Source organism: Aulonocara stuartgranti (genome assembly GCF_965226115.1).
Source record: "Aulonocara stuartgranti genome assembly, chromosome: 2".
Taxonomy (NCBI): Eukaryota; Metazoa; Chordata; class Actinopteri; order Cichliformes; family Cichlidae; genus Aulonocara; species Aulonocara stuartgranti.
In genome coordinates, this window is record NC_138940.1 from 29,345,970 (window position 1) to 29,370,797 (window position 24,828).

Below are 24,828 nucleotides of genomic sequence, written 5' to 3' on the forward strand. Positions count from 1 at the left end.
AAGCATTTATGAGTAAATTTAATATTCTGATGACAGATACAATGGAACAATGGAAATGACTGTAGCAAGAGTCGCGTGGGCACTTTATGATAGACTGTACAAGCCAGGTTTGAAAAACTCAGAAACAGAACAGAGGGAGCATGTAAATGAACGTTTGTAGTGAAGTTTGAACTTTGTTTTCTAAATCTGAGTATGTGCTCGATGGTATTATGGTTGCAGAATTTGCAAATGTTTCCCCCGAGAATTGTGTAAGTGTGTCTCAGTCCAGGTGTCTGTAATGTGATTAGAAACTCTGGATGCACACTGAGATTTCTAAATGTGTTGATTATTCTGCAAAATGTTTTCTCGGAATCTTGTTGCGTAATCATATTTTGACGTGTGTAGAAAAAGAAAAATCTCCCAATCCGTATTTCCAAGTATGTAGAGATTTTTCGGTGCGTAGAATGAATAAATATAAAGTACTGAGGCACAGTGCACACTAAGTGGGGTGGGGTCACAAATATGCGTAAACATTTGCAGCTCAACAAATGCATTTTGTCAGTGTATATTTTCAAATTTGTTCACACATTAGATTTTTTTCATGGACGTACATTTCTGCACCGACATATTCTGAAAATTTCCAAATTATTTCACAAAGATTATTAAGGACACAGTGGTTGAGACACAGTTTCACAGCTCTTCAGATACATTTGCAAATATCGCTAGAGTAATACTTCCTCATATAAGCTATTTATTTAAAAACAATTTTTACTGTCAATAAGACAGAGCAAATAAGTAAAAATGTGAATAAATAAATGCGAAGCCTAAAAAGTTCACTTTAATTGCTTATCTCTGTTACAAAATGTCATGCATAGCAGCTGTTTTATTAGCTTGGCCTGTGCACCCAGTACAGTATAGACCATATGAAATTTATAGTGATCAAAGTAAAACCCATATGACATAAGAGAGTCATGAATCTTAATTACAAAAAAGGAAAAAGAAAAAGGAAAGGTAATTCATGTCCTGGGCTAAATGTTGTATACAAGGTTGCCAGAGGTTGCCAAAGTCAAATATCTTGTAAAGTTCAGGTCAGTTTATTTCCTGGTCATGCTACACCAACACTTTTACCATGATTACTTAGATTTTGTCCATCTAAACTTTGTCTAAGCACCAAGTATTCACCAATGTCCCTCATCAAACTGTCATACTGTAGCTTTACTTACACAGGTAACACCCTGATTGTAATAACATGTAATAACATTTGTCTTGATGCATGCTCAATTATACAGGTAAGAAATACCAAAAGGTTGATTCTGTTCATCTGGACGTAGCGTTTTCAATGGGAGAAACGTTTCGTAACTCATCCAATGACTACTTCAGTCTCACCTGACCTTAACCTTATAAACAGTACATTTTCATAATAACTGAAGCCAACCCACTGAATGAACAATGGGCTGTGATGTCAGTTCTTTGATATTTAATATGAAATTGCTATTATCACTGATCAAAGACCACTGATCAATGATCAATACACCTACAGGCCAGTGGACACCCTTTCAATGATGAGGATGTACACATTCTAGACAGGGAGGAACGCTGCTTTGAGGGCGGAGTCGAGGAGGCCATTTACGTGAAAAGGGACAGACTATCTCTGAATCGAGGAGGGGGCCTAAGGGTACATCTTTTGCCATCTAACAGTGCTGTGATTGCAGTCATTCCCCAGCTCTCTGTGAATGGTACTCATGGCCATTAATCAACAGTCATGACAATTTGCATATTAATGATCAAGGAACTGACCTCACAGCCCATTGCTCATTCAGCTGTGCTAGTTTCAGTTATTGTGCAAATGTACTGTTTATAAGATTGGGGAAACCTGCAGTCAGCTGAGACTGAAGAAGTCACTCAGATGAGTGACGAAATGTTTCTCCCACTGAAAACGCTATGTCCAGATGAACAGAATCAGACCTTTGGGATGGAATAACATTACATCAAAAATCATGGCCCTAACATTATCAGATTTTGTTGTCATAAAGAAAAGCAAGAGAAATGTTAGTGCAATGTTGAGAGGAATTAGCTTCTATGTTTTGTATGTGTACCTGGTGCCAGGTATTGCAATTTTAAAAAGGAATATTAATAGATTAAAGGACAGCTTGTAATAATTCTGATGGCTACTCACAAATAGCTGAGTCCATGGCTGGTTTGTGTGTCCGTATTGTCATGTGCCACAATAACAAAAATCACGCTTGTGATTGCAAAATACCACAGGCACTTAGTCTTTAATAAATAGTAAACATTAACTTCTGTTTCATATATACATGTATTGTACAAGAAGACTTGTAGATGCAGTTGCCACACATTAAATGCACAAACAAAACCTTTTATACAAAAAAAATAAAGATAACAAACTGGCCTTCAAAGTTTTTCTTTGGATAGAGATACCATAAAAAGCCTTGCATACTTTCCTTTTAAATTTTTGTAGTTTTCCTATAGAAATAAATGCATGAGGGACATCGCTTTTAGCAGCCGTGACAAACAAAGCACCCTTGAATGTAAAAATGTTTTAATAAAAATGTGTATTTTTTCTTTTTCTCTGGTTATTTTTTTGTACTGCTTACCTTAATGACATATTATAATTTACTATTTAAGCACCAAGTATTTGGCAATGTCCCTCATCAAACTGTCATACTGTAGCTTTACTTCCTGAGAGATAAGTAACTGCTCTGGAAATGACAACAGAATCCAACCAGTGTAAACTTTTGCAATTTAGTTTGCAGTTAAGTGAAATAGAAGCTAAATGTCTGCTTTGCGTATAGGCCACTCAACTGAAATGTATTCATATTTGTACTGTGCAAACTGCAGTCCTGGGCTGTAATCTGAAATGGGATGAAAATTTGGATTCTAGGTGGTAGATTTTGTTGCCGTGCGAGTGTCAGTACCACTGTCATTTTTTAAAATCTACATTATCACTGAATTCTTAAGCAAAACAAAGGGTGGTTTAGGGAAATAAAAGCCGAGCTTTGTAAAGTGCTGTAATCCTGGATGTACATTTTTTTAAATTCCTTCTGCTTCTCTTTATTGTGTGTGCACAGGCAAGGCGATTTGCAGCAATCGGTACCCTAAAGGGCTTTACTCAAAGCAACTGTGCAAACATTTGACTGATATGACAGCTTTTTTTTTTCTTTCTTTTTTTGGTGGAACTACCCATTAGAAAACATTGCGGCAGATAAGCGGTGTTTTCAGACAAAGTGTTCATCTCTATAAGAGAAATGATAAGGCTTGGTTTATTGTACTGCGTGGCCTCTCTTCATCCTCAAGAGAAAGTTTCGCTTCTCCTCTAGGAGCTCCTGAATGCGTTTGTTCCTGGTTCTTTCTCTAAGGTTGATCCGATGCTTTGGGATCAAGTTGTTCTGAGAGATGTCGCTCTCCGAGTTGATGACCCTGCTGTAAAAAACATCGATCGAGTTGTCTTCACTGTTTTTCTCAGCACTTCGTGGAGGTCTTAGAGTGGAGATGGTGGTGGTGAGGGTTGTTGGGTTTGCATTTGTGGTGGGAGGTGAGGCAGTACCTGTGTTTGAAGATGTTGTGTCAACAGGTATATTCGCAGGGATGTACTCCGCCTGATCCAGCCAGGATGAAGAGCTTAGCTCTGTCATGTCATCTCCATTTATGATTGGGAATGCCATGGTGAGGCTGTCCTCTATCACCATGGTGTTACTGACCACGCCCACATTTCTGTAGGACACGGTGATGTCATCACCACTGGAATTGCTACCATTGTCTTCTGAAGAGGGAGGGAGAGTAGTTGTGTAATAACGTGTTTTCTTCTTTGGATAAGTCTTTACCACCTTAAATCTACTCTTATCAACTTTGGCTTTTAAGTTTACGCCACTTTTGCTATAGGACACTGTAATGGCATCACTACTGGGATTGTTATCACTGGGGACTGAAACATCGACGCTTTTAGTCACTGGCACAGTGATGTAAGGCATGGCTTCATTGGGCGTTGTGATATCCTCGACAAAACTGTTTTCAGTTGGTATTACGAGATCATCAAAAGTACTTAGTGTTGTTGTTCCAGCATTTGCACTGTCATCATACCACGATTGAGTTTGATCTGTAGCTTCCATGCTATTACTGACATATGGGGCATTGATTCTTGATTTAGGGAAAAGGGAGATCATTGCTGTACCAGTAATGCTTGAAGAAATAGTAGAAGAAAGATCCTCTATTGGGTGCTGCCCACTTGAATAGGGAGGGAAAGTAGTTATGTAATAATGTGTTTTCTTTTTTGGATAAGTCTTTACCACCTTAAATCTACTCTTGTTAACCTTGGGCTTTGTTAATACGTTTGTGCCGCTTTTAGTGTAAGACACTGTGATGTCACCACCATCGCGATTGTTGCTACTGGTAACTGAAACGTCAACGCTTTTAGTCACTGGGACATCTATGTAAGGCACGGCTTCCCTGGGCATTGTGACATCCTCGACCAAACTATTTTCAGTGGGTATTACGAGATCATCGAAAGTACTGGGTGTTGTTGGTCCAGTATTTGTGCTGTCATGGTACCAACATGGAGTTTCATTTGTAACTTCTACGTTATTAATGTTGTATGGCACATTGATTTTTGACTCAGGGAAAAGGAAGCTTATCGTTGTACAGGTAATGCTGGAAGAAATAGTAGAAAAAAAGTCCTCTGTTGGTGGTTGCTTGGTTGAAGGAGGAGTAGTTGTGTAATGATGTTTTTTCTTTTTTGGAAAAGTCTTTACCACCTTAAATATATTCTGATTAACCTTTGCCTGTGAGTTTAAGCCACTTTTGGGTGCTGGTTTTGGGTTCTTTGGTGGCTTGTGCTTTGTAACTTTTATCTTTGGTTCAGTTTTCTTTTGAGTATTGGAATTTGGTGGAGCATCTTTTTTAGGGGAAGGTTTAATTTTTTCCCCTGGAGTCTTTTTGGGGGGTTTATTTGCTGAAGTTGCCTTTTTGGGAGCAGTGCTTGATGAAGTAGTCTTTTTCACTGGAGTAGTGTTTGGTGGAGTAGTCTTTTTTGGAGACGTGATAGCAGGAATAATCTTTTTGAGGGTAGCGTTTGATGGAGTAGTCTTTTTGGGAGCATTGTTTGATGGGATAATCTTTTTGGGAGAAGATTTTGATGGAGTAGTCTTTTTTGGAGAAGTGGTCAATGGAGTATTCTTTTTAAGAGTAGTTTTTACTGGAGTAGTCTTTTTGGGAACATTCTTTGATGGAGTAGTCTTTTTCGGAGTAGTGCTCGATGGAGCAGTCTTTTTTGGAGTAGTGCTCGATGGAGTAGTCTTTTTTGGAGTAGTGCTCGATGGAGTAGTCTTTTTCGGAGTAGTGCTCGATGGAGTAGTCTTTTTCGGAGAAGTGTTTCCTGAGGTAACCTTTTTTGGAGTACTGTATGACTTCTTCTTGGGATTGAGCTTTGGTATAGAGGGTTTTCCTGGAATGCTTTTCGGGGTCGTATTCTTTTTTGGATTCTGCTTTGTTGGACTCATCTTTTTCAAGGTTTTCTTTGGCGGAATAGTCTTCTTAGGCTTGGAGTTCTGTAGGATGTCTGTCTTTTTACTGTTTTCTGCTGGCTGGGTCATTGGCAGAGTGGTTGTTGTTGTGTCCGTTTTCAAACCAAATGTTACTGGTGTATTTGTAGATGTGTGCACCAGATTTTCAGTGCTGTTGTTTATGTCTGGAGGAGGCAAAGGTAGAGGATATGTAGTAACACTGCGAATGGTTGTGGACTCCCTGGTGATTGCTATGGAAGAAGTTGTAGGGTAAACAGGGGCTCTGGTGGTAGCCGGTGAATGAATGGTAATCATTTGTGCGGTACTCAGTGGGGTGGCATGAGGAGCTGTAGGGGAAGATGTAGGAGGATGAGCAGTAGACGGTGAACTAATGGTAGAAACTGATGTGATGACAGCTTTGGAGGGTTGTAAGGTGGTGAAGCCAGAGCTTGGGATGCTTGTGGTTGGAGGAGATGTAACTGTGATGGATGTGGCTCTGGGGGTGGAGCTGGGGACAGGCACTATGTTAGGGACATTGCTGCAGGATTCGCAGCATATGCGCTGGTAGTCCGGTAGAGAGCAGTAGCGTTTCAGCACCTCCATGCGACAGAAGACAGACCGGTCTCCATGACAACGGCCTGTAAACAAAAAAACAGAAAGCTGAACAGAGAGGTAGAAGCTACGATAATATGTGTGTGTGAGATTGCTCTATGCTAAAGAACGTGAACAAAACTATATTGTTACAAATTGGCATTACTCTCAAGTTACGCAGACATAAATCCATGCACATGTGAGTGAAAGTACATGTTGGTTTCACGCTGTTAGAAGTACAGTAGTAAAGCCAGACCACTAGCAGAGGATGCAGGAAGGAGAAAAAAGGAGAAAAATCCACACATCAAGAGCATTGATGAGATTCATCCAGAGCAACTGAAATGGGAAAATAAGGGTCACCAGTCTTGTGTTGCACCTATAAGAGATCAGGATTTTTCATCTAATTCTGCTTCTGCTCATGTGTTTCTTCATTTTTTTCAGACGTGCAACATTTTCAGTTCAATATTAAGTCTACCACTTGACTTGTACCCTTTTTGTACCATGCCAGTCAAAAATAACTACTTTCTTATTGCAGTATATACCAATCTGACAAAAAAAATCTAACCAGTGAACATTCCCATTAGGAGAAAGATCACACTTTTTAAAACGATTTTTATTGATACAACTTTGCTTTTGAGAATGACAGGAACTGAAACAATGAGATGTACGCCCCGCCCTCCCCTCTCAATATATAGATATATTTTTTTTCTTAAGAAAAATAATTCAACTGTATCGAAAGTTACAAGTTCACAGTCACTTTGGTAAAACACTTGATTACTTGGAAATCAACCAGTCAATCTGTTTATCGATTGAAGAAGAAAAAGAAAACAAAAGAAAACAAACAAAGATGAAATACATAAATGATATTTGCTGCTTAAATAAAACACATAATTTTCATGTTGATGTAAAAACTGGAATGGCACATTAAGTGTCATATGAAACATTTACAAAACATTAATAAAATTTCCCTGATAAATCAAAGTGCATATAGACGCAGTGCACGTAGTCCATCTGAATGTTTCTTCAACGTTAGCCAAACGTTAGCCAGCCCCACGCAGCAGGCCAGTGAAGCCACGAAACAGTTACCCATAGTATAGAATATTATAGAAGAAGATAACAGTCATGAACATTATTAAATACAGTCAACACCAATGTTATATACAGTATCGCACTGCTAGGTCTGGCTTGGTCTCATACAGTCCAACTCCAGCAGAAGGAAACCTTGGATAGCTCGCTACATAGTCACAACAGAAATATGTGTTCACAATACAATGACAAGTCTGAAGTGTTTTTTTCTTTCTTTTTTCTTTTTCTTTTTTCTAGATGCCACATGTGTCAATACCCTAGGCCCTTGGAAACCCTTCCCAGTAGTCGGACATTGGTCCAACATCATCTTGGTAGGTTTGATGGTTGGCGGGTGTGAGTTTGTTACGTTGGTTTGAAGCTGCCTCTATTCCGAGTGAAACTTTGAATGAGTAAAGCCATCTCTTTCACAGATAAATGCCATTACATTCAATCCAAGATAAGGCATTGTTCATGTTTTCAATGTTCACCAAAATAAAATGAGATCATCGGACGCTCTAAAATCAAAGTTTATGAGGTATTTCTGTATCTGATCGCAATGTGTAAAAGCCCAAATGATGAAGCACCCTCTCTCTCTCTCACACACACACACACACACACACACACACACACACACACACACACACACCATACACACCACACACACACACACACACACACACACACAATCACGCAACGATTAAGGACGCTCATTCATCTAACGCATACATCCTCCCAAACACACATGCACAAAGACGCGCACCCACACACACACCAGTGCACTCACGCACGGATTGATACAAACACACAGGTGATGGACGCAAATGTGCATGACAAAACGTGATCCTGGCCGTAAAGAAAACGAGAAGCAACAGTAAACCACTGATCCATCTGAGAAAATGGAGAGGCAAATAACTGACCAAGTCCTGCATAATATAGGTCTAACCCTTTCCCCCAAAACACTTTACCTTTATTAAATATTCATCTGTATTCATGTAAAATCAATAAAAAAATACACATAACAGTCAAGGATCTAAGCGATCAATAGCAGTCCAAAGATTTTAGGCAAATAAGCTACAGCTTATTCATGGTAAAACATTATTAATATTATTGTTACTCATATAGATTTATATTTATAGTTATATATAAATACAAATATATTTATAGATGTATTTGTTTAAAGTCTGCAAGCACAAATAAGCTGCATTTATTGAACTTTTGTATAACAGTCAAAGAGAGGATGGCTGATGATGAGGTGAAATGGGAAGCAACCTCAATTGGTCAAACTACCCTGTTTTTTTTTTTCTTTCTTCTTTTTTCTTTTCTTTTCTTTTTCTTTTTTTTTGTGTCGTCACCTCAGAAGACCCTCCCACAAAAATCAAAAGGTTTACTGACTTCACTTCCTGCTTCTGTGCTGAGTTCCTGTCAATCTGAGAATGGAACGTGGGATGAGACACCACTCTCATCCCCAAATGGAACCAATATGTCAGATGAGCACTTTAGCAAAGATGTCCTCAGATCACATTCACAGTAAAGCTTTCATATTATATATATATGTATATATATATATTTTTTCTATATAGATATTTATACCTTTTCTGTTTATTTTGACACCTGTTTCTCCCCCACATTGACAATGCGCTACAAAAAGAAAAAAGCGCAGCTGCATGATAGCACGCAGCTAGCTCGCGCAAATCACGGCCGCCGAATGCAGAGGGGGGGGGGGTCCCCTCGCACGTGAACGGCTCTTCGACACATCTCAGGAGATGCCAATGAAAACTTGTTCGCCTTGCCACTACGAAATCCTTTTCACATCAAATTTTTTGTTCATCTTTTGAGTTTTCGACTGGCCAGCGGTTACAACACAATGCTCCACAAAGGAGACAGAGAGAGAGAGAGTTAGAGAGAGAGAGAGAGCAAGAGAGAACCAACTAGCACACGCAGGAGCCAGAGACCTCCCCCAGTCAGAGCCGTCTCAGACACAGAGAGAGAGAGACAACATCCCCCCCACCCAAAAGAGAAGCGAAAGCTTTTGCCGCTCGCTCACGGGCGTGGCACAGGCACAAGGCTTGGGGCAGGGGGCGGGTCAGGGGGCCAGCCGGGGCCGGCCCTGCAGGGACAGGAGGACAGAAATGGGCAGGGCCCAGCAGAGGACAGACATGCAGCTGCAGCTGCTGCTGTGGAGGCCAGGCTGGGAACTATAGAGGGAGGTTTTACGTGAGGAGATCTTCGGGAAGTTGGGGTTGGGGCGTGACAGCCACTGGATCAAAATGTTGCCGTTCTTGTTGAGGTCTGGTGGGCCCTCTGCAGAGAAACATGGAGAGAGGCATGGAAACATTAAGAACGACTATAAGGGAACATGAGCAATATGTAACAATTTTTCATCCTTATCCTTTTAATTCTTTTAGCATCCATCACACCTAGCTTCTACACTGATGCCAGGGGCTAAATCTAGTTTAGTTTTATCTGTTTATTAAATATATTACGCCTCCAGAATGTGTCTCTGACATTTCAGCTGAAGCTACGACTAAAATCGGTTCAGTTTGAACTGACATATTTACATGCAATGACAGTGACCTTGTGACAATTTATTACATGGTCACAACACATGTAATAAATGGACACAGCCCCTCACTGATTTGTGGAATACCCTTAGTGTTACCATCTTGGTTTTTTAAAAACTGAATGTAATCTATTTCCAATTCTGCATGTTCTACATGGAGAGAAACAAAATATATCTATAGCACCACTTCATTATGTACATCTTTTCAACTGCTCATTAATGCAAGTATCAGTTCAATGCATTTATGCATGTACACATGGTCAAAACCAGTGAGCAGTAGTTCTCTGAGAGAAAATGCTTTGTTGATGCCTTTTGACTGCTTTAAAGTGATAGCAAGGTAACAGTAACTCCAATGAACACTTGTTACAACCAAGGTATGCAATGAATACCTCTCAATGCATAACACATTAAATCTAGCAAAAGGGCTACAGCAGCAGAAGACCACACTGGGTGCTTCCACAAGTCACACAGTCTCACCAAAACTGGACAACAGAAGACTGAAAAAACATCAAACATGGCTGGTTTGTTGAGTTTCAATTTTTGTTGAAGGATTCAGATGGTAGGGTCAAATGTTAGTGTAAACAACATGAAAGCATGGATCCATCCGTCTTATATCACTTTTCAGGTGTGGCGACACCACAGCCAGTTTGAGTATTATTACTAACCATGACCATCCCTTTATGACAGCAGTGTACCCATTCTCTGATGGCTGCTTCCAGCAAAATACCGTGCCATATTACAAAGCTAAAATAATCTCAAACTGGTTTCTTGGATATATTAATGAGTACACTGTGCTCAATAGTTCTCCACAGTTACCAGATATCAATCGAATACAGCACCTGTGGGATGTGGCGGAATGAGGAGATCACATCATGGAACTGTGTGATGCTGCCATGTCATTATGGCCCAAAATCCCTGAGAAATGTTTCCAGCAACTTGCTGAATCTGTGCCATGAAGAACTAAGACAGCTCTGAAAGCAAAAAGGGGCTCAAACCAAGTTCTAGCAAGGTGTACCTAATGAAGTGAGTACCCTGGACATTTTAAACCTATAAAAAATACTCACGGGTGGGCTCGCACAACACTTACTGGAACACGGTGTCAGGCGACAAACTCTTATGGTGTCTGGCTTACTGTCGAGACACAGGCCGATGGTGTTGTCCCTGGTGTGACACAAAGCCTGTCTCTGCTGGGTCCCATTACCACATGTCACTGAGCACTAGGGATACAAAAAATAAACACACAATGCAAAAAAATCATCACAAACTACTTACAAAATGTGAATAAAGTGCAAGCATCTTGAAGGCTCTAGTTTAGCCCACATACCTGTGACCACGGTCCAACTCTCCACTGGGTGGGGCAGGGAAATCGGTTGCAGGATCTGCGCGACTCTGGTCGGTTGTCGTTGCAGTGTTTGTTGTGGATAGCACGTGTTGTGTTGTCATCCGAAAGCTGGACGCAGCTCACCGATCGGACTTGCATGCCCGTCTTTCCACATGGCTTGCTGCAGTTCTGCCACTCGCCCGTCACCCAGCTGGAGAATATATGACAGCAAAGAGAGGAAAGAGCATCGAGGGACATCAAAACATATCGACCACAAAGGAGAACAAAGGGCGACCTGAATGCAGAAAAAGTTGCTTTAATCCGAGTGTGGATTCCTACTGTAAGTCACATTTTCACAGATGTTGTGCTTCTCATGTGAATACATACATGGGAGGAGGGCAGGCCTTCTGGTTGCAGTCCCTCATGTCACCTCTCGGTTTCATGTTGGACTTGTTACAGAACCTTTTATGAACCATCTTGCTGTCGACTTTTCTTCTGCAGCCGTATCGCAGGTACTGCTTTCCTAAAAAAGGGTGGAAAATCGGACATCATATAAGTCAAAGAAACAACGGTTTCACTGTGAGAATTTTCTTTGTTCTACTGTACCTCCACCACAAGGCCTGGAGCAGTAAGACCATTTCTTTGGGGCCCATTCATAAGCGCTGTCCTCCACTAGCATGTTGTTCTGAATTCCAGAGTCAGAGTCTGTTCTCATCAAGTACTTGTACGACAAATTCACATCCTCATCCCCGTGTAATTTCATCTAAAATCCGACAGATCATCATAAAATTAATGAAGGAATCAAGATAATGCATAATTTCAACCACAAAATGTGATATTATGAGATTATTATGAAATTTAGGTAACTATAGATTCAATTTTAAAGTCATGTTGTTGCACACCATGATCAGAACTCCATGTCTGAGAGGCCCGGTTGACTGAAGGGTCTCCTTGTCATTGTCATTCTCATATTCCCACTCCACCCCCTTCTCTATGACCGAGTAGGATTCTGGCTTCTCCATGTCCCCGTTTATGAAGAACTGTCCTGATGCCACATTTTTCACCACTGCAGATGGGAGAAAAATTGACAACACTGCAACGAGCAAATCTACATTCCAGTATCTGGCACGGAAGAAAAAAGAAGCTCGAATTTAAAATACCTAGAGTGTGCGAGGTGGCTTTCAGCTCTTGGATCAGTAAGTGCCTCGTTCCTCGGGGGATTTCGAGAACTTTAAAGAACCCTGAAATAAAACAGACATCTGGTTTGTGCCAAAAAGTCAATTTTACTGTTTCATACCAAAGAACTGCACCAAAGCCAGTAAAGCTCCCTTTCTAATTTCAATTAAATACCCTTGCGCACTACTGAAAATCCCTTCAGTCGTGATTATTTTCATCCAGGGAAAACATCTGATTCTGAGAATTTCGCTGTTATAACATGTAACTCTCCCAACACCAAGGGTTAGATAATACTGTCATAAATATTAGGTCATGAAGTGATTGTTGACGTAACTTCTTGGCAATGCTCAAATGGAAACATGTGAGCTTGGATTTTTACTGAGGTTTGCGGCAATTTTAAAACCTTGCTCTAGAGGGCGATGTTTAACCAAAAGATAAAATAAAAACAGAGAGTCCAGTCAAATGTTTATACTATGCTTACCAGAATGACAGCTGGCTGCTAGACTGGTAGGACTGAGTCAAGTCTCCTCTATGAAACAAATTAAGGGTTATTCAGTGTGTTAGTGGGTTACCTTGTTTCTTGGCGTTACGTGAGATGGTGTCTTTGAAGATTTTGCAGCTGGAGTTGTCACCTCCACACACTCCACAGTTGTCCTCCTGCTCCGAGGAGCCGACCACTCCGTCGCATCCCACTTTCTGTTAATAAAGAAACTTAGAATTTGACACATGCTGATCTCAGCACGTGTGCGGCTGTCTTTCCACGCGCATGCCCCTCACCTTACACTCCGCACCCACGCAGACACTGTGTGGGTCCTTGTATGAGCACCGCGTACCATCCAGGACCACTGTCTCCGTGAAGACTGCGGTTCTGGTCTCCTTGGACTGACAATGCAGGTAGCAGCGTTTGCTAGCTGGAAAGCGGACAAAAATGAACATAGAGAATGAAAACCACTATCCAAGTGATTGTCACAGAGTCACCCCTGTGGTCTGACTAGAAGATTTCATGTTTACAACCGACATGCGATTATTTTTATGCTCTGAATAAGCTCTCTGTGAGTCAGCACGACACTTTGTCTCATTGTGTCTGTCTGAGTGAGTCATACTACAACTGCACGAGCCCCCAGAGATGAAGCCTGGCAGATAGTCCGAGTGCGAACGAACACTCCTACTTCATCACATTTATTACAGATGGCTACAATCCAGAGACCTTGTCTTTTGGACCGTTGACACTAATAAACAGGTGGGAGACACGCAACAAAACTGCTCAGTTCGATCACGTGGAGAAAACACAATCTTGTCAGGTTGGACTGAGAATGCACAAACAATGTACAAAATCCCTCCTCAGTGTTCTAAGTCTTTTGCTGCTCTGTGGCAGTTGACACATGCACACACATTACAGTGGAGAAGAAGAACTACAGAGGCTAAACAACAAAATATATAACCTCTATTTTCTGGTTCTTATCTGAGGAATCACCAGTCTAAGCAGACATGCCTAGACCTAGGTCTCCCCAGCTACCTCCTTCACTTCTTCTGGGGGGACACTGAGCCAGCTGAGAGACATAATATGTCCAACATGTGGGGCCTGCTCCCAATTAGATATACCCACAACACTGCACCTAGGAGGCATCCCAGTCAGATGCTTGAACTACTTCAACTGCTTCCTTTGAATGTGGATGAGCAGTGGTGGCTTTACACTGAATCCCTATTTATGCACTGTGAAATGCACTACACACAGGTACACACACACGCACACACACACACAGGTCTTTATCACCAGCTTCCACATTTATTTATAGTTTTCCCAGGTTATGATATGAACACAGTCTGACAGCTGTCGGTCCCAGCTGATTTCCCTCGTACTCCGCTCCTCTCTGTCTCACTATAAAAAGGGAAGGAAACCATTATCAGTCCAAATCGCCATCAGCTGTTCTCACCGGCATCTCCAGCACCACCCCGTTGAGCCCACTGCACCACTCCTCCCCTGCAGCCGCGCCCGGGACCACACCTCCGCCACATGCACCAAACTCTTTACCCCATCTCTAAGAGTGAGCCCAGTCGCCCTTCACAGGAAGCACATTTCCACTGCTTGTATCCACAATCTCCCTCTTTTGTTCACTTCTAGCAGGTCATGGCCATAGATCAGGGGTAGGCAACTCCAGGCCTCGAGTGCCGGTGTCCCTGCAGGTTTTAGATCTCACCCTGGGTCAACACACCTGAATCACATGATTAGTTCATTATCAGGCCTCTGGAGAACTTCAAGACATGTTGAGAAGGTAATTTATCCATTTAAATCAGCTGTGATGGATCAAGGACACATCTAAAACCTGCAGGGACACCGGCCCTCGTGGACTGGGATTGGGGACCCCTGATGTAGACTGATGTAATGGCCCACACCTCTTAATCCTTGAAATCAGGCGTTTGCCATTTCAGCAGTATAAAATGAAGCCCATAACTATGCAGTCTACCTTCACAAACATTTGAGAAAGAATCAGTTGTTGTAATGAACTAAATGGTATTGAGGATGGTACTGTAATAGGATGCCACCGTTGCAACAATTTAGTTCTTGAAATTTCTTCCTAACTTCAGACATACTGTTCAACTATGTACAATAATACATGCAAAAGCAAAAACACTCCGAATTATATATAGTGTTATATTTTAGATCATTTCAAAAGATATTTTGGATTCAGGTATTTTTTTCAGTTTGACATTGCAAGTATTAGAGTTAAGGTTAGCACATATGATGACTTAAACCTCAGAGGGTTAACACAAGAGATAAATATAGGTGAGGTTCTATGCATATAGACTGATAAACTATAGAAGAGAAACTAGAAGTTCACATTCAGAGCAGACACTGTACTTTGTCAGAGTCACAGTACACACACTTCTGGAGATGTCAAGCTATGAATTGAATTCAGTTAAACCTCAGTTTTTTTTCCCTCTCATAGAAGCATGTGTACATTAACACGCATGCAAACACGAGCGCACACATCGAAAAGTAATTTGAGATGGTAAAAGCTTTGCTGAAAAATTTGCCATTTGGAAATAATAAAAATGAAGAAAAACAATTTAGCAAAGCCTTCTTAGCCGATTTTGAGTAGCGTGACCTCTGTGTAGATAAAGAGACAGCTCAGCACTTTTCTCGAGGGCTGCCCTTTAGTTGGACGATAATTTAATATGTATCAGGAAGGCAGTGACATCTCAACTCAGAGGCAAGGGTGGAGCTTCACACTCACACAGTGTAGTGTCAAAGGTTTGGAATATTAATTGGATAAATTTAGGTTTGGGTTCTTTGTGAATATGAGAGTTTGTCCACATGTGCCAAATGTATGGATGCAGAAAAAGTTGGAGGAGGAGTTTAAATGACATCAGCAAAAGGGTGGAGAAAAAGAAGACACTGAGTTCATAGAAAAATGGTTTTAAAGTTGTGGCTTTTTACTTTTTTTTTGTGGGAGGGCGTAGCCATACTTCAAAGCTGCACCCACTGCCAGATGTCACTGATGATAGAAAAACACAACCTATATATATATATAAACGCTCCACAACCCAACCACATTCAAGACTGTGCTTCCTTCTGTTGTTGGCTTTCATTTATATTTATGACTTCCACAGTATATCATCACTTAAGGTTTGTCTGGTTCATATCTCCACCCCAATACATTGTTTGCACGTGCATACTCACGGTCTGGGTGTTCATAAGGCAGCCAGTGGTGCTTGTTGGTGTAGATTTCAGACGGAAGGGCCCAAGCGTGGCACTGCTCTTCTCTTGGATCGCTGTAAATATCCTCACACTCGTTGGTGTTGCACATCTGGAATTGGGAATCCTCCCCCACGCATTTCCGGCCTCCGTTGTGCGGTCTGGGGGAGTGGCAGGTCAGAGAGGACGGGAATATTTTGCTCTAGATTATGTTTTACCTCTGAAACCTTAATCATTCACATTTTTTAATCATTTTTATAAGTGGCTCCTCTATCAGGAGTGACACAATACCTAAAAGTGATATTTGTTTTTATACATGCAGTGGTAAAGAGTTTCCTACCTTGGATTATTACAGCTGCGTGTGCGAAACTGTACTCCTCCACCACAGGTGCGCGAACACTGGCCAAACTCGCTCCATGCACCCCAGTTTCCATCTTGCCTCATGAGGTCGGGGGTCAGCCAGATGCAGTGACCTCTATAGCAATGCTGCAACAGTCCAAGCGCATAAGTTACCAATTGGAAATGTTGTACAATAAAACACATTTTCTTTGGCTTCCAGTAGCATTGCACTACACTTTATTGTACTAAAGCAGTGTATAAATACCTTCCCTTCCCCACACATGGTTCCATCAATGGGCGGCCCTTTCTTAGTCTTGCAGAAGAATGGATTGTCTGGGTGGCTACACCACAGCTGCTTGCATGGTTCAAATGTGCGATACTGTGGGACACAGAGAGAAACCCATTCTCATAGCTGAAAGCTCCAACTTCCAACACACGCTACTAGGATGAGATTAAACACTGAATAACGGAAGCACAAGTAGAGATGGGAGGAGAGATATCACAACAACAATAGCCACAACAATAGTATTATATCCAACACTAACAACACCAAACCTGTGCTGAGTCACTGCACTGTACATTATGCTCCACTGAGAGAAACACAGCCATTCATGCAAACTAAACCAATGGATGTGTGTTTGCGTGAGAGAGACAAGACTCTCATAATGAGACAGCCTAGAGTTAAGAATGTCACCGCGGAGGGCAGAGGGCAAAAGGTTTCAAAAGCCATAGAGTGAGGTCTCAGTGACCTCTAAAAATGCCCCTGGACACAGATCAAGTCCAAATTCTCCTTCTTGTCTGATATGAGCCACAGATGAGGATATCAACCAACCAAACCGAAGTGAAGTCCAGTGTCTGAGGGGCGGTGCCCTCCTCCCTCCAAAGGCTTTTCTACCCACCATGACCCCAGTGGACCTTTACAGGTCTTAGTGTGAGTCACAGTCAGTGGGTAGACTGCGGTAGGTAATCAGCAGTAAGATCAGACTGGAGGATCCTAAAAGCTGAGGAGAAAACATGGAAAAACAGCCTCTGTTCTGGCTAGGCCCTTTCCCCTTGGATGGGAAAGGCATCTTTCCAACCTTTTCCGCTCGTTTAAGTCGCGAGAGTGCCAATATAATGAGGCTCTTCCTGCCAGGGCTGCAGTGATTTAACACAGATTTTGCAGAAGAGGACTCGGGATATGGTACTGTTCAACTGCTGGATTGCACCACAGCCAACCAATGAACCAGTAGCTTCACAGTTGTTTTGAAAGATTTTAGCGCCACTTTGAAGCATTTTAGAATCCTGCAGACTAACATCCAACGTTAACATCCAAACTATGACAATGGGTAGGACAGATAAACAAAGTACAGTAAAAAGAAAAAAAAATTGAAAATAAGGAGCAACATTACAAACAGTTACAACTTCAAATAGAAAAAGAAAGTCTGAGAAAATAAAAGACGAGGCCACATGTCTTCCAGGAGATGGGGTAACCTTACCTGCGTTCCTGCCTGCCCCGCCTTTTGTAGCTGAGGGGAATGAGTTTGACAAGAGAATAGAGGGTAATCTAGCAAGGTGTGCAAAGCCCCTGAACAAGCTGTCAGTCAAATAAGCAACAGCCTCCCAACAGCGTGCCACAGTGGCTTCACAGTCATAGAGCGGGTGAGGGTGACTGGGGTAAAAAGGCCTGGCAAGATGCTGCAGCTGGGTGAAGCTTTTCGTGTTTACAAAGAGCTGCTTGTGAGAGTTTCATGTAAAGGCACTGTGGTATCAAGGCATATGTAGTGTTATTATAAACAAATAAATAGTTGATTGCTATTTAACATTAACAACAGAAAAGAAGTATCTATCAAAACCAATTACCTGCTTTTAAGTAAGATGTCAATCCCACCAGAGGCCGGGAGAGGAAACAGAGGACATCAGAAGAACGTGAATAGCTGTGTATGAGTGACTCTCATTTCATTACAGTGTGGCCCTTGGTTAGTAAGGAAAACCTTCAGAGCTTAAGGGGTCACATAAAAAGTACATATGCCACAGTGAAATTCAGCAAACTGAACTGAATTAACTGATACAAGCAATTCAAAGCGAGCGAGAGGATAAAGCAATGCAAAGTTTGCAGAGGATGCCATTGTTGTGTTAGCGGAGTTTTCAGGTGTCCGTAAGCTAGCGACTGTATGCTAGTAAAGAGACTGTTTAGGACTACGCTGGTCTCTTACCGCGGTGCACGTCGTGTAGCCCACGCCAAAGTCAAAGCGGCACTGCTCGTTCATGGAGTAATGCAAACCAGGAAGTTGAGGCAGCGATGGCCAGTTGTGGTCAAAAGGGTCATCACGAAGACAGTCATAGGAACTGAAAGAAGAGTTTAAAAACGTGTTCATCTTTATTTTCTTTTTTCTTTTCTATGTACACTCTCGTCTGGCATTCTTTAGCCGTAAAATGAAGACTGGGACTAATATCATATTCTAGTATTAATAAATTAACAATTAAATGGTGTTATCACAATTTGGCAGACTTTAGTTTTCTCCCATTCTAATGACTTGAGCATGTACATCTGCTCACTGGATCACTTTTGCTCCACCAACCGGTTGCAGCAGATGGCACCCCTCCCTGAGCCTGGTTCTGCTGGAGGTTTCTTCCTGTTAAAAATGAGTTTTTCCTTCCCACTGTTGCCAAGCGCTTGCTCAAAGGGGGCCATTTGATTGTTTTGTCAATCAAAACGATCAAATGACGCTACAGCCATGGGGGTTTTCTCTCCACGATTGTAGTTTCTTTACAATATAAAGCACCTTGAGGTGACTGTTGTAGTGATTTGTTGCTATATAAATAAAATTGAATCGATAAAGTGGAATAAAACAGCAACTCTTCAATTTCAGTTTAATTTTGGGGAAGTAGAAAAATCTGGTGAGCAAAGACTGGTGTTGGCATGGCCCAACAATGTCTGCGGGTTTAAATGTGCTGTTGGGTGGCACGATGGCATGCGCCACATCGTATTCAAGCGATGTCTGAGGTGCTCTGTGCGTGACAGCTTCTTCCAATCCTCACCCGATGTGCTGCCTTCTCACTTGAACACTGGATTTTTCTACTAAAAGCTACTGTTTGATTTCTGAGGTGTGGCCAGAGTTCCAGCTCTCATCACCAGCAATGATCCCAAACATTAGAAGTGGATCAGTTTCACGCAGATGTTTCCTCTCTGTGTAATTTGAGGTCTACGATGAAAATCACAGAGCGCACATGCAAGTAATCAAAAAGGGACACTGAGGGAGTGAACTGGAAGAAGCAGCCACAGTGGAAGCAGTGAAGCTTTGCCCGAGAGAGAGGCATATAAATGGAGATCAGTGATGAAACATTAGCAGAAACAAACAGTTTAATTGGTTCAGTGTGATTTTAGCACGACTTGTAGATTTCCATGCTGTCAAAGCACCTAAAAAGTGATGCAAAGAAGTAATCAAGTGCCTTTAGAAGTTTAGGATATCGCTAGTCTTTATATGTGTGAACATCATGGACGACATAATTTTATAGGATATTTGTACTTTGTAAAGTACAGAGTGTATCAAAAAGAATCATCTCATTCCAAAAGGCTATATCATTTAAAGCAGGGGTGGAGGAACTTCAGGCTTCAAGGGACGGTGTCCTACAGGTTTCAGATGTGTCCTTGATCCAACACAGCTGATTTAAATGGCTTGAAGTTCTCCAGAGGCCTGGTAATGAACCAATCATTTGATTCAGGTGTGTTGACCCAGGGTAGTATCTAAAACCCGCAGGACACTGGCCCTAGAGGCCTGGAGTTCCCCATCCTGACTTAAAGAAATGGAATTTTAAAACACATGAATGAATGCAAAGTTTTACATATAAAAAACTTACAATGTTTACAAGTATTTAATATGCCCCCCTCCACACCCATAAGACAGTCAAACCTGTCCCATACATTTGTGAGCATGCAGCCGCTGATGTTGTTAGGCTACCTATCAGCAGGAAAGGAGGAAACTCACAAATCTGCTCTTTCTAGCAGTACATGTTTCCGTTGTTAACACTGAATGTTTGCAGAGTTAGAGCGCTTTGAAATCGGCTGATTCGGTTTGATACGCCCTGTATATTTTTTATTCAAACCTAATCTTAAAGACAGCACAGACTGGCAATATCCATGCATCAGCTGGATCCAAATCATACCGATGCCAGCACTGACCTTTAAAAAGCCCATAAATCAAATACTTCTGTACGTGGGGTTGCATGTGTATGTGTCTGTGTCTCACTGAAGGTATCGTCCCAGCTCCTGCATGCTACATTTGGACCACTGAAAGCGGTGGAAAGCAGCTTGCACCAGAGGAGCCATGATGCTGCCCAAGTGCACCTCGTCTCCGCAGCGGTTTCCCTGGCCATCATGCTCCATCCCCAGCCTACACAAGAGCGAGAGAAAGAAAAAAAATGAGACATCAAGAGAGAAGTAAAGGGAAAAAAGATGAACCAGTGGAGACAGATTGGGAACGTGTGGGAGTTAAAGAACATGAAACAAAGGCGGGAGGCAGTGTTAATTCACTCAACAGATATTTACTGAAGTGGACCAGCGATCTAAAGCTGTAATGCATCAATCCAGTTCTTCAAGTGACTGCTTTGTTTTCTTTTGTTGTGCCAAGTTAGCAGGCTCGAACCATCATCACGGCAACGCACTTACACATGTCCGGTCTCGTGTGCCACCACAAAGGCGGAGGAGAAACCGTCCTCGTGGTTCAGGGTGCAGCTCCTAACCGGGTGGCACATGCCTGTCACCGGAGCATAACCTTAGCGACAAGGAAGAGAGAGAAAAACTTGAAAGATTTATAGACACACTAAAAGATTTATAGACGCTCAAACAATGATAGAGACAAAGCGTTACAATTTTGGACAGTCAAAAGACAATCTGTGACACCGCTCAGTCAGTCAAAAGTAGTGTTTAACCTCACACTGATCTATTACATTACATGAATTTTCACAAGAATTTTACTTATCAAGCTCATAATCACACTGGAACATTTCTGGTCAGTCACCAAAGTCATACTGAAATACACTGATTGGTGAGATGAAACCAAAGACACACTTACCTCTCACCCCAATGTCTGACTGCTATATAAAGATATATATGATGCATGATCCACACACCCAGAAAGAAAACTGTGTCACCCACATAAGAACAAATGTGTTTGGATTTGTGTATCTGATCCTAACCCTAAACCGTCCCCTCCCACCTCTGCGTATGCTAATCTCTTGCTCCCTGTGAGCTTTTCTGTCCTGAAATGCCTTTAATTGTGACTCTGTGGCTGGCCCTTCTCTGTTTATTGATTTTCTGCTGCTTAAGGATGAGCCCAAGGGCAGCTGAAGGGCTTCTGGATAGCTAGGCCACTGCCTTTAGAGGCCTCTCCCCTGGGCCTGACTGTTAGCCTGTACTCTGCTGCACAGAAAAACCACCAACCACCAAAGCCACAGCAGCACTACGCAGCTATATGAGAGAAAGGCAGAAAGAGGAGAGATTTCTCTGAATGATGGATTTTATTTTGTCAGGGGAGCAAATGCATTTGATTTGGATACATGTACCATTATGCTAAACACATTATGAAAGCTGATTGTGTACATGTCTTTAAGTACCCTGCATTCCCGTGGGGCCAAATTCCTGCCGTGTGAGGAAGATGGCGTGGTCGTGATACTCGGCATCCCCTGTGTCTTGCTTCTGTTGCAGAAAGGCCCAGCGACACACGTTCTCCAGACTCTGGGATGGGTTTCCAAGTTCAATCAGGCTCATGGACTGGAAAGACATTCACACGCAAAGGTAAAATAAGAAGAGGGATCAAAAAAATCATACAAGAAACATCGTTTCTTGTTCTAGTTCTGAAACATTATCCTCCTCAGCCCTGTAGAGGGCAGTGTCACAATGTTATATATTGTCAGCATATCTTGTAAATTGCTGATGTGTACAACAAAAATACACACACACACACACACACACACACACATACACTCAGGGGGAAGGACAGTACTTACAAAATAATAAATGAACTCTGAATTGATAATTTCAGTCATGAACATGAACTAGAACAAAAGCAGCCTGCTAACGAGCTATGCACTAGTAGTCAAAAACATGCCCAATTACAAAATATTTACTTACAGTTACTTGCATAATGCCAACACCCACACAAACATCCAGATGCTTGCAGTTGCTTCCACTCACCTTCACCTCACACGCTCTTTCTCATTAGGATCTCTGCTTATCTACACCCCGCCCCCTTCGAAGCTTTCCATGTCTGCCTTTGCCTCTTTTCTACATTCGCTCTCTGTTTTCACGCATGCACAATGCACAGCTGAGAGAGCGCGCGCGGTGTGAGTGAGTTGCACTGAAGACATATGGCCTGCCTCTGTACACATGATGAAGTGTGAAGCCTGCACGCTGCGTAAACGCCCCGTTAGACAACGCACGGTACACCTATGTGGTTCCTCATGTTCATCAGTTGCTCGTGAGTGTGTTTTGGGGGTATTTTTAATGATCTTTCAAAATGTGTTTGCAATGGTGTGTCGTGTGTAAATGTTGTGTTGGAGTGTGTGAAGTGTGGGAGTGTGAGTGCGCCCGCATTCAGGGTCACACAGCCAATCTGCAGGCTGTCTGGGTGCAGCTCTGTTGCCACGGTAATTGGGAATGATGGACAGCCGGAGCTTTGGCTGAAGCTGCATAGGGGCTGGCCCAGAATGACCAATGTAGTGCGGTGTGTGTGTGTGTGTTTGCACGCGTGTGTGTGTGTGTTTGCACGCGTGTGCGTGTGCGAGTGTGTGTTTCCAGAGTTCTACTGGGACTGTGGACATGTAGAGAGAAGAGAGGAAGAGATAAGGCTACAGCAGCGTAAGTATATCACAGAGCACCTATCCAGCAATAAAATCACTTGTATCATCTGTTGTGGTAATCCCTGCCCTACTCCATTTCTGCCATGTCTTGCTTTATCGCTCTTTTTCCTCTCTTCCACTTTTCTCTCTTCCTCTTTTCAGCACAGATGTGCAGATAGTGTTACAGTCAAGAAGAAAAGGATGCCCCCACCCCACCCCGCCACCCATTGTCCAGTCTCTCTCTCTTTATGAATGAGGGAGGGCTATCATTGATTGTTTATCTTTGCCTGGACTTCCCATGATTCTGTGCTGCAACCCACTGGGAAGGAGGCTGATTGCATAACGGGAAGAGCTTCTGTATGTGCTTTGGTGCTGAACTGTGAAGGCGTGCAACTTGAAAACACTCCCTTGGGATGCTGAATGCTTTTAGTTCCTCTTTTGCTCAGTCCACTGGAATAACAGGCTCTGGGCATCAGCGTGTGCTGATGAGTATGTGGGTGTGTCTGTGTGTTTGTTTATGACACTGTATGTATGACTTTGCCATGCTTTCTATAGGTACTTAAAGCGACTGTAGCAAAATAGAGAGACGAGGCGTTCACTTTCCAGGAACTGCATCCCAGTTGGTATTTCAGCAGAACTCGTGTAGTTTCAGGTCTTACCTTGCCGTAGCCCAGCATGATAATCCGCACCAGAACCACATTGATTTTTGCTCCTAAAGAACTGTCATGGTAGATGTCATTCACCTGGAATCATACACCGAAACACAAGGGAAAAAACAGCGTCAATAGAAGAAATCAACCCTTTATAGAACACTTTAATATAACCTAAACAAACTCTGAGGTGTAACAAAGAACTTGGTTGATTGTAAAATAATTTGTCTGCGGTTGAAAATTTTAACAATTTTTCAAAGTTTCAAACAAGTTAACATTTTCATCAAAATGCTTATTTGCTGTCTTGGTAAGAATTGTCAGGGTGTCACTGAACAGTCACAACAGTTTTAAAGGTGTTGATGCTTTGGGATACACTCACTCGGTTCAGTGAATGCATCCCTACGGCTGTGCTGGATTCCCAACTGTGAGCTTATATTTGTATGAGTTTGGTACTAACACAGAAGGTCAAGTGGGATGTCCACCAATTAGAAGGTCGGTAGTTCAATTCTTTAATGTGCATGTCGAGTTATCCTGGGGCAACAGTATCCAAAGTATCCTTGGACACAGTACCCCAAGTGTCCCCGAGGACATCCATCAGATTGTCACAATGTGAATGGGTGAATGAGGCTTGTAATAAGAAAAATGCTTCGAATTACTGCATTTGCAAAATATAAAACATCTTCATTCAGTGAGCGTCTCCTCACAGGTGATTCCCTTCTTTTCAAAACAGTAATGCATATTTATGTACACATGACCTGAAGCCCAATACTTGTCTTTATAAAACAAAGCTATATGTGAAAACACAAATCAGACATTAAACAGTGGATAACTTCCTAACTCCTTTGTGCAACATCCATACTGTATGTTGCACATCTGAGAAAAGCACAGGTGGTGAAATAACAGCAAATGAAATGGCATCATGTGCCCTGCCTTGTGCTCGTTCTATACGGCTTCCTCTCCTATCCCAGGGTATTTCCAGTAATGCGAATGTAGACTAAATGTGGACTGCGAGCTTCTACTGTGTGTTACATGTGAAAAAAAGAACAACTTCAGAGAATTTTCCAACCTGATTCTTCCACCGTTTTCTGGAGGCTGTGTGTAAAAACAGCTATGCA

The 24,828-nt window shown here is 42.1% G+C and overlaps 1 protein-coding gene across 3 annotated transcripts in view; it reads right to left on the bottom strand.

Annotated features, from left to right (window-relative positions):
• The window catches only part of LOC309687539 (A disintegrin and metalloproteinase with thrombospondin motifs 2-like), a 145,406-nt gene continuing 120,578 nt past the window's right edge, over window positions 1–24,828 (bottom strand). For 2 of the 3 annotated variants that reach the window (XM_082502586.1, XM_082502588.1), the window contains 19 exons: window positions 23,723–23,806; window positions 21,840–21,996; window positions 20,893–20,998; window positions 20,474–20,617; window positions 18,440–18,572; window positions 17,723–17,752; window positions 16,510–16,623; window positions 16,246–16,391; window positions 15,891–16,066; window positions 12,986–13,119; window positions 12,781–12,904; window positions 12,193–12,273; window positions 11,935–12,098; window positions 11,639–11,795; window positions 11,420–11,555; window positions 11,036–11,243; window positions 10,799–10,928; window positions 9,366–9,452; window positions 1–6,133 (listed from right to left, as the gene is read on the bottom strand). In XM_082502586.1, the coding sequence (XP_082358712.1) occupies window positions 3,261–6,133; window positions 9,366–9,452; window positions 10,799–10,928; window positions 11,036–11,243; window positions 11,420–11,555; window positions 11,639–11,795; window positions 11,935–12,098; window positions 12,193–12,273; window positions 12,781–12,904; window positions 12,986–13,119; window positions 15,891–16,066; window positions 16,246–16,391; window positions 16,510–16,623; window positions 17,723–17,752; window positions 18,440–18,572; window positions 20,474–20,617; window positions 20,893–20,998; window positions 21,840–21,996; window positions 23,723–23,806 (5,184 nt within the window). In that variant the 3' untranslated portion in view covers window positions 1–3,260. The remainder of the gene's footprint in view (window positions 6,134–9,365; window positions 9,453–10,798; window positions 10,929–11,035; window positions 11,244–11,419; window positions 11,556–11,638; window positions 11,796–11,934; window positions 12,099–12,192; window positions 12,274–12,780; window positions 12,905–12,985; window positions 13,120–15,890; window positions 16,067–16,245; window positions 16,392–16,509; window positions 16,624–17,722; window positions 17,753–18,439; window positions 18,573–20,473; window positions 20,618–20,892; window positions 20,999–21,839; window positions 21,997–23,722; window positions 23,807–24,828) is intronic. The other variant, XM_082502587.1, reaches the window with a different exon arrangement.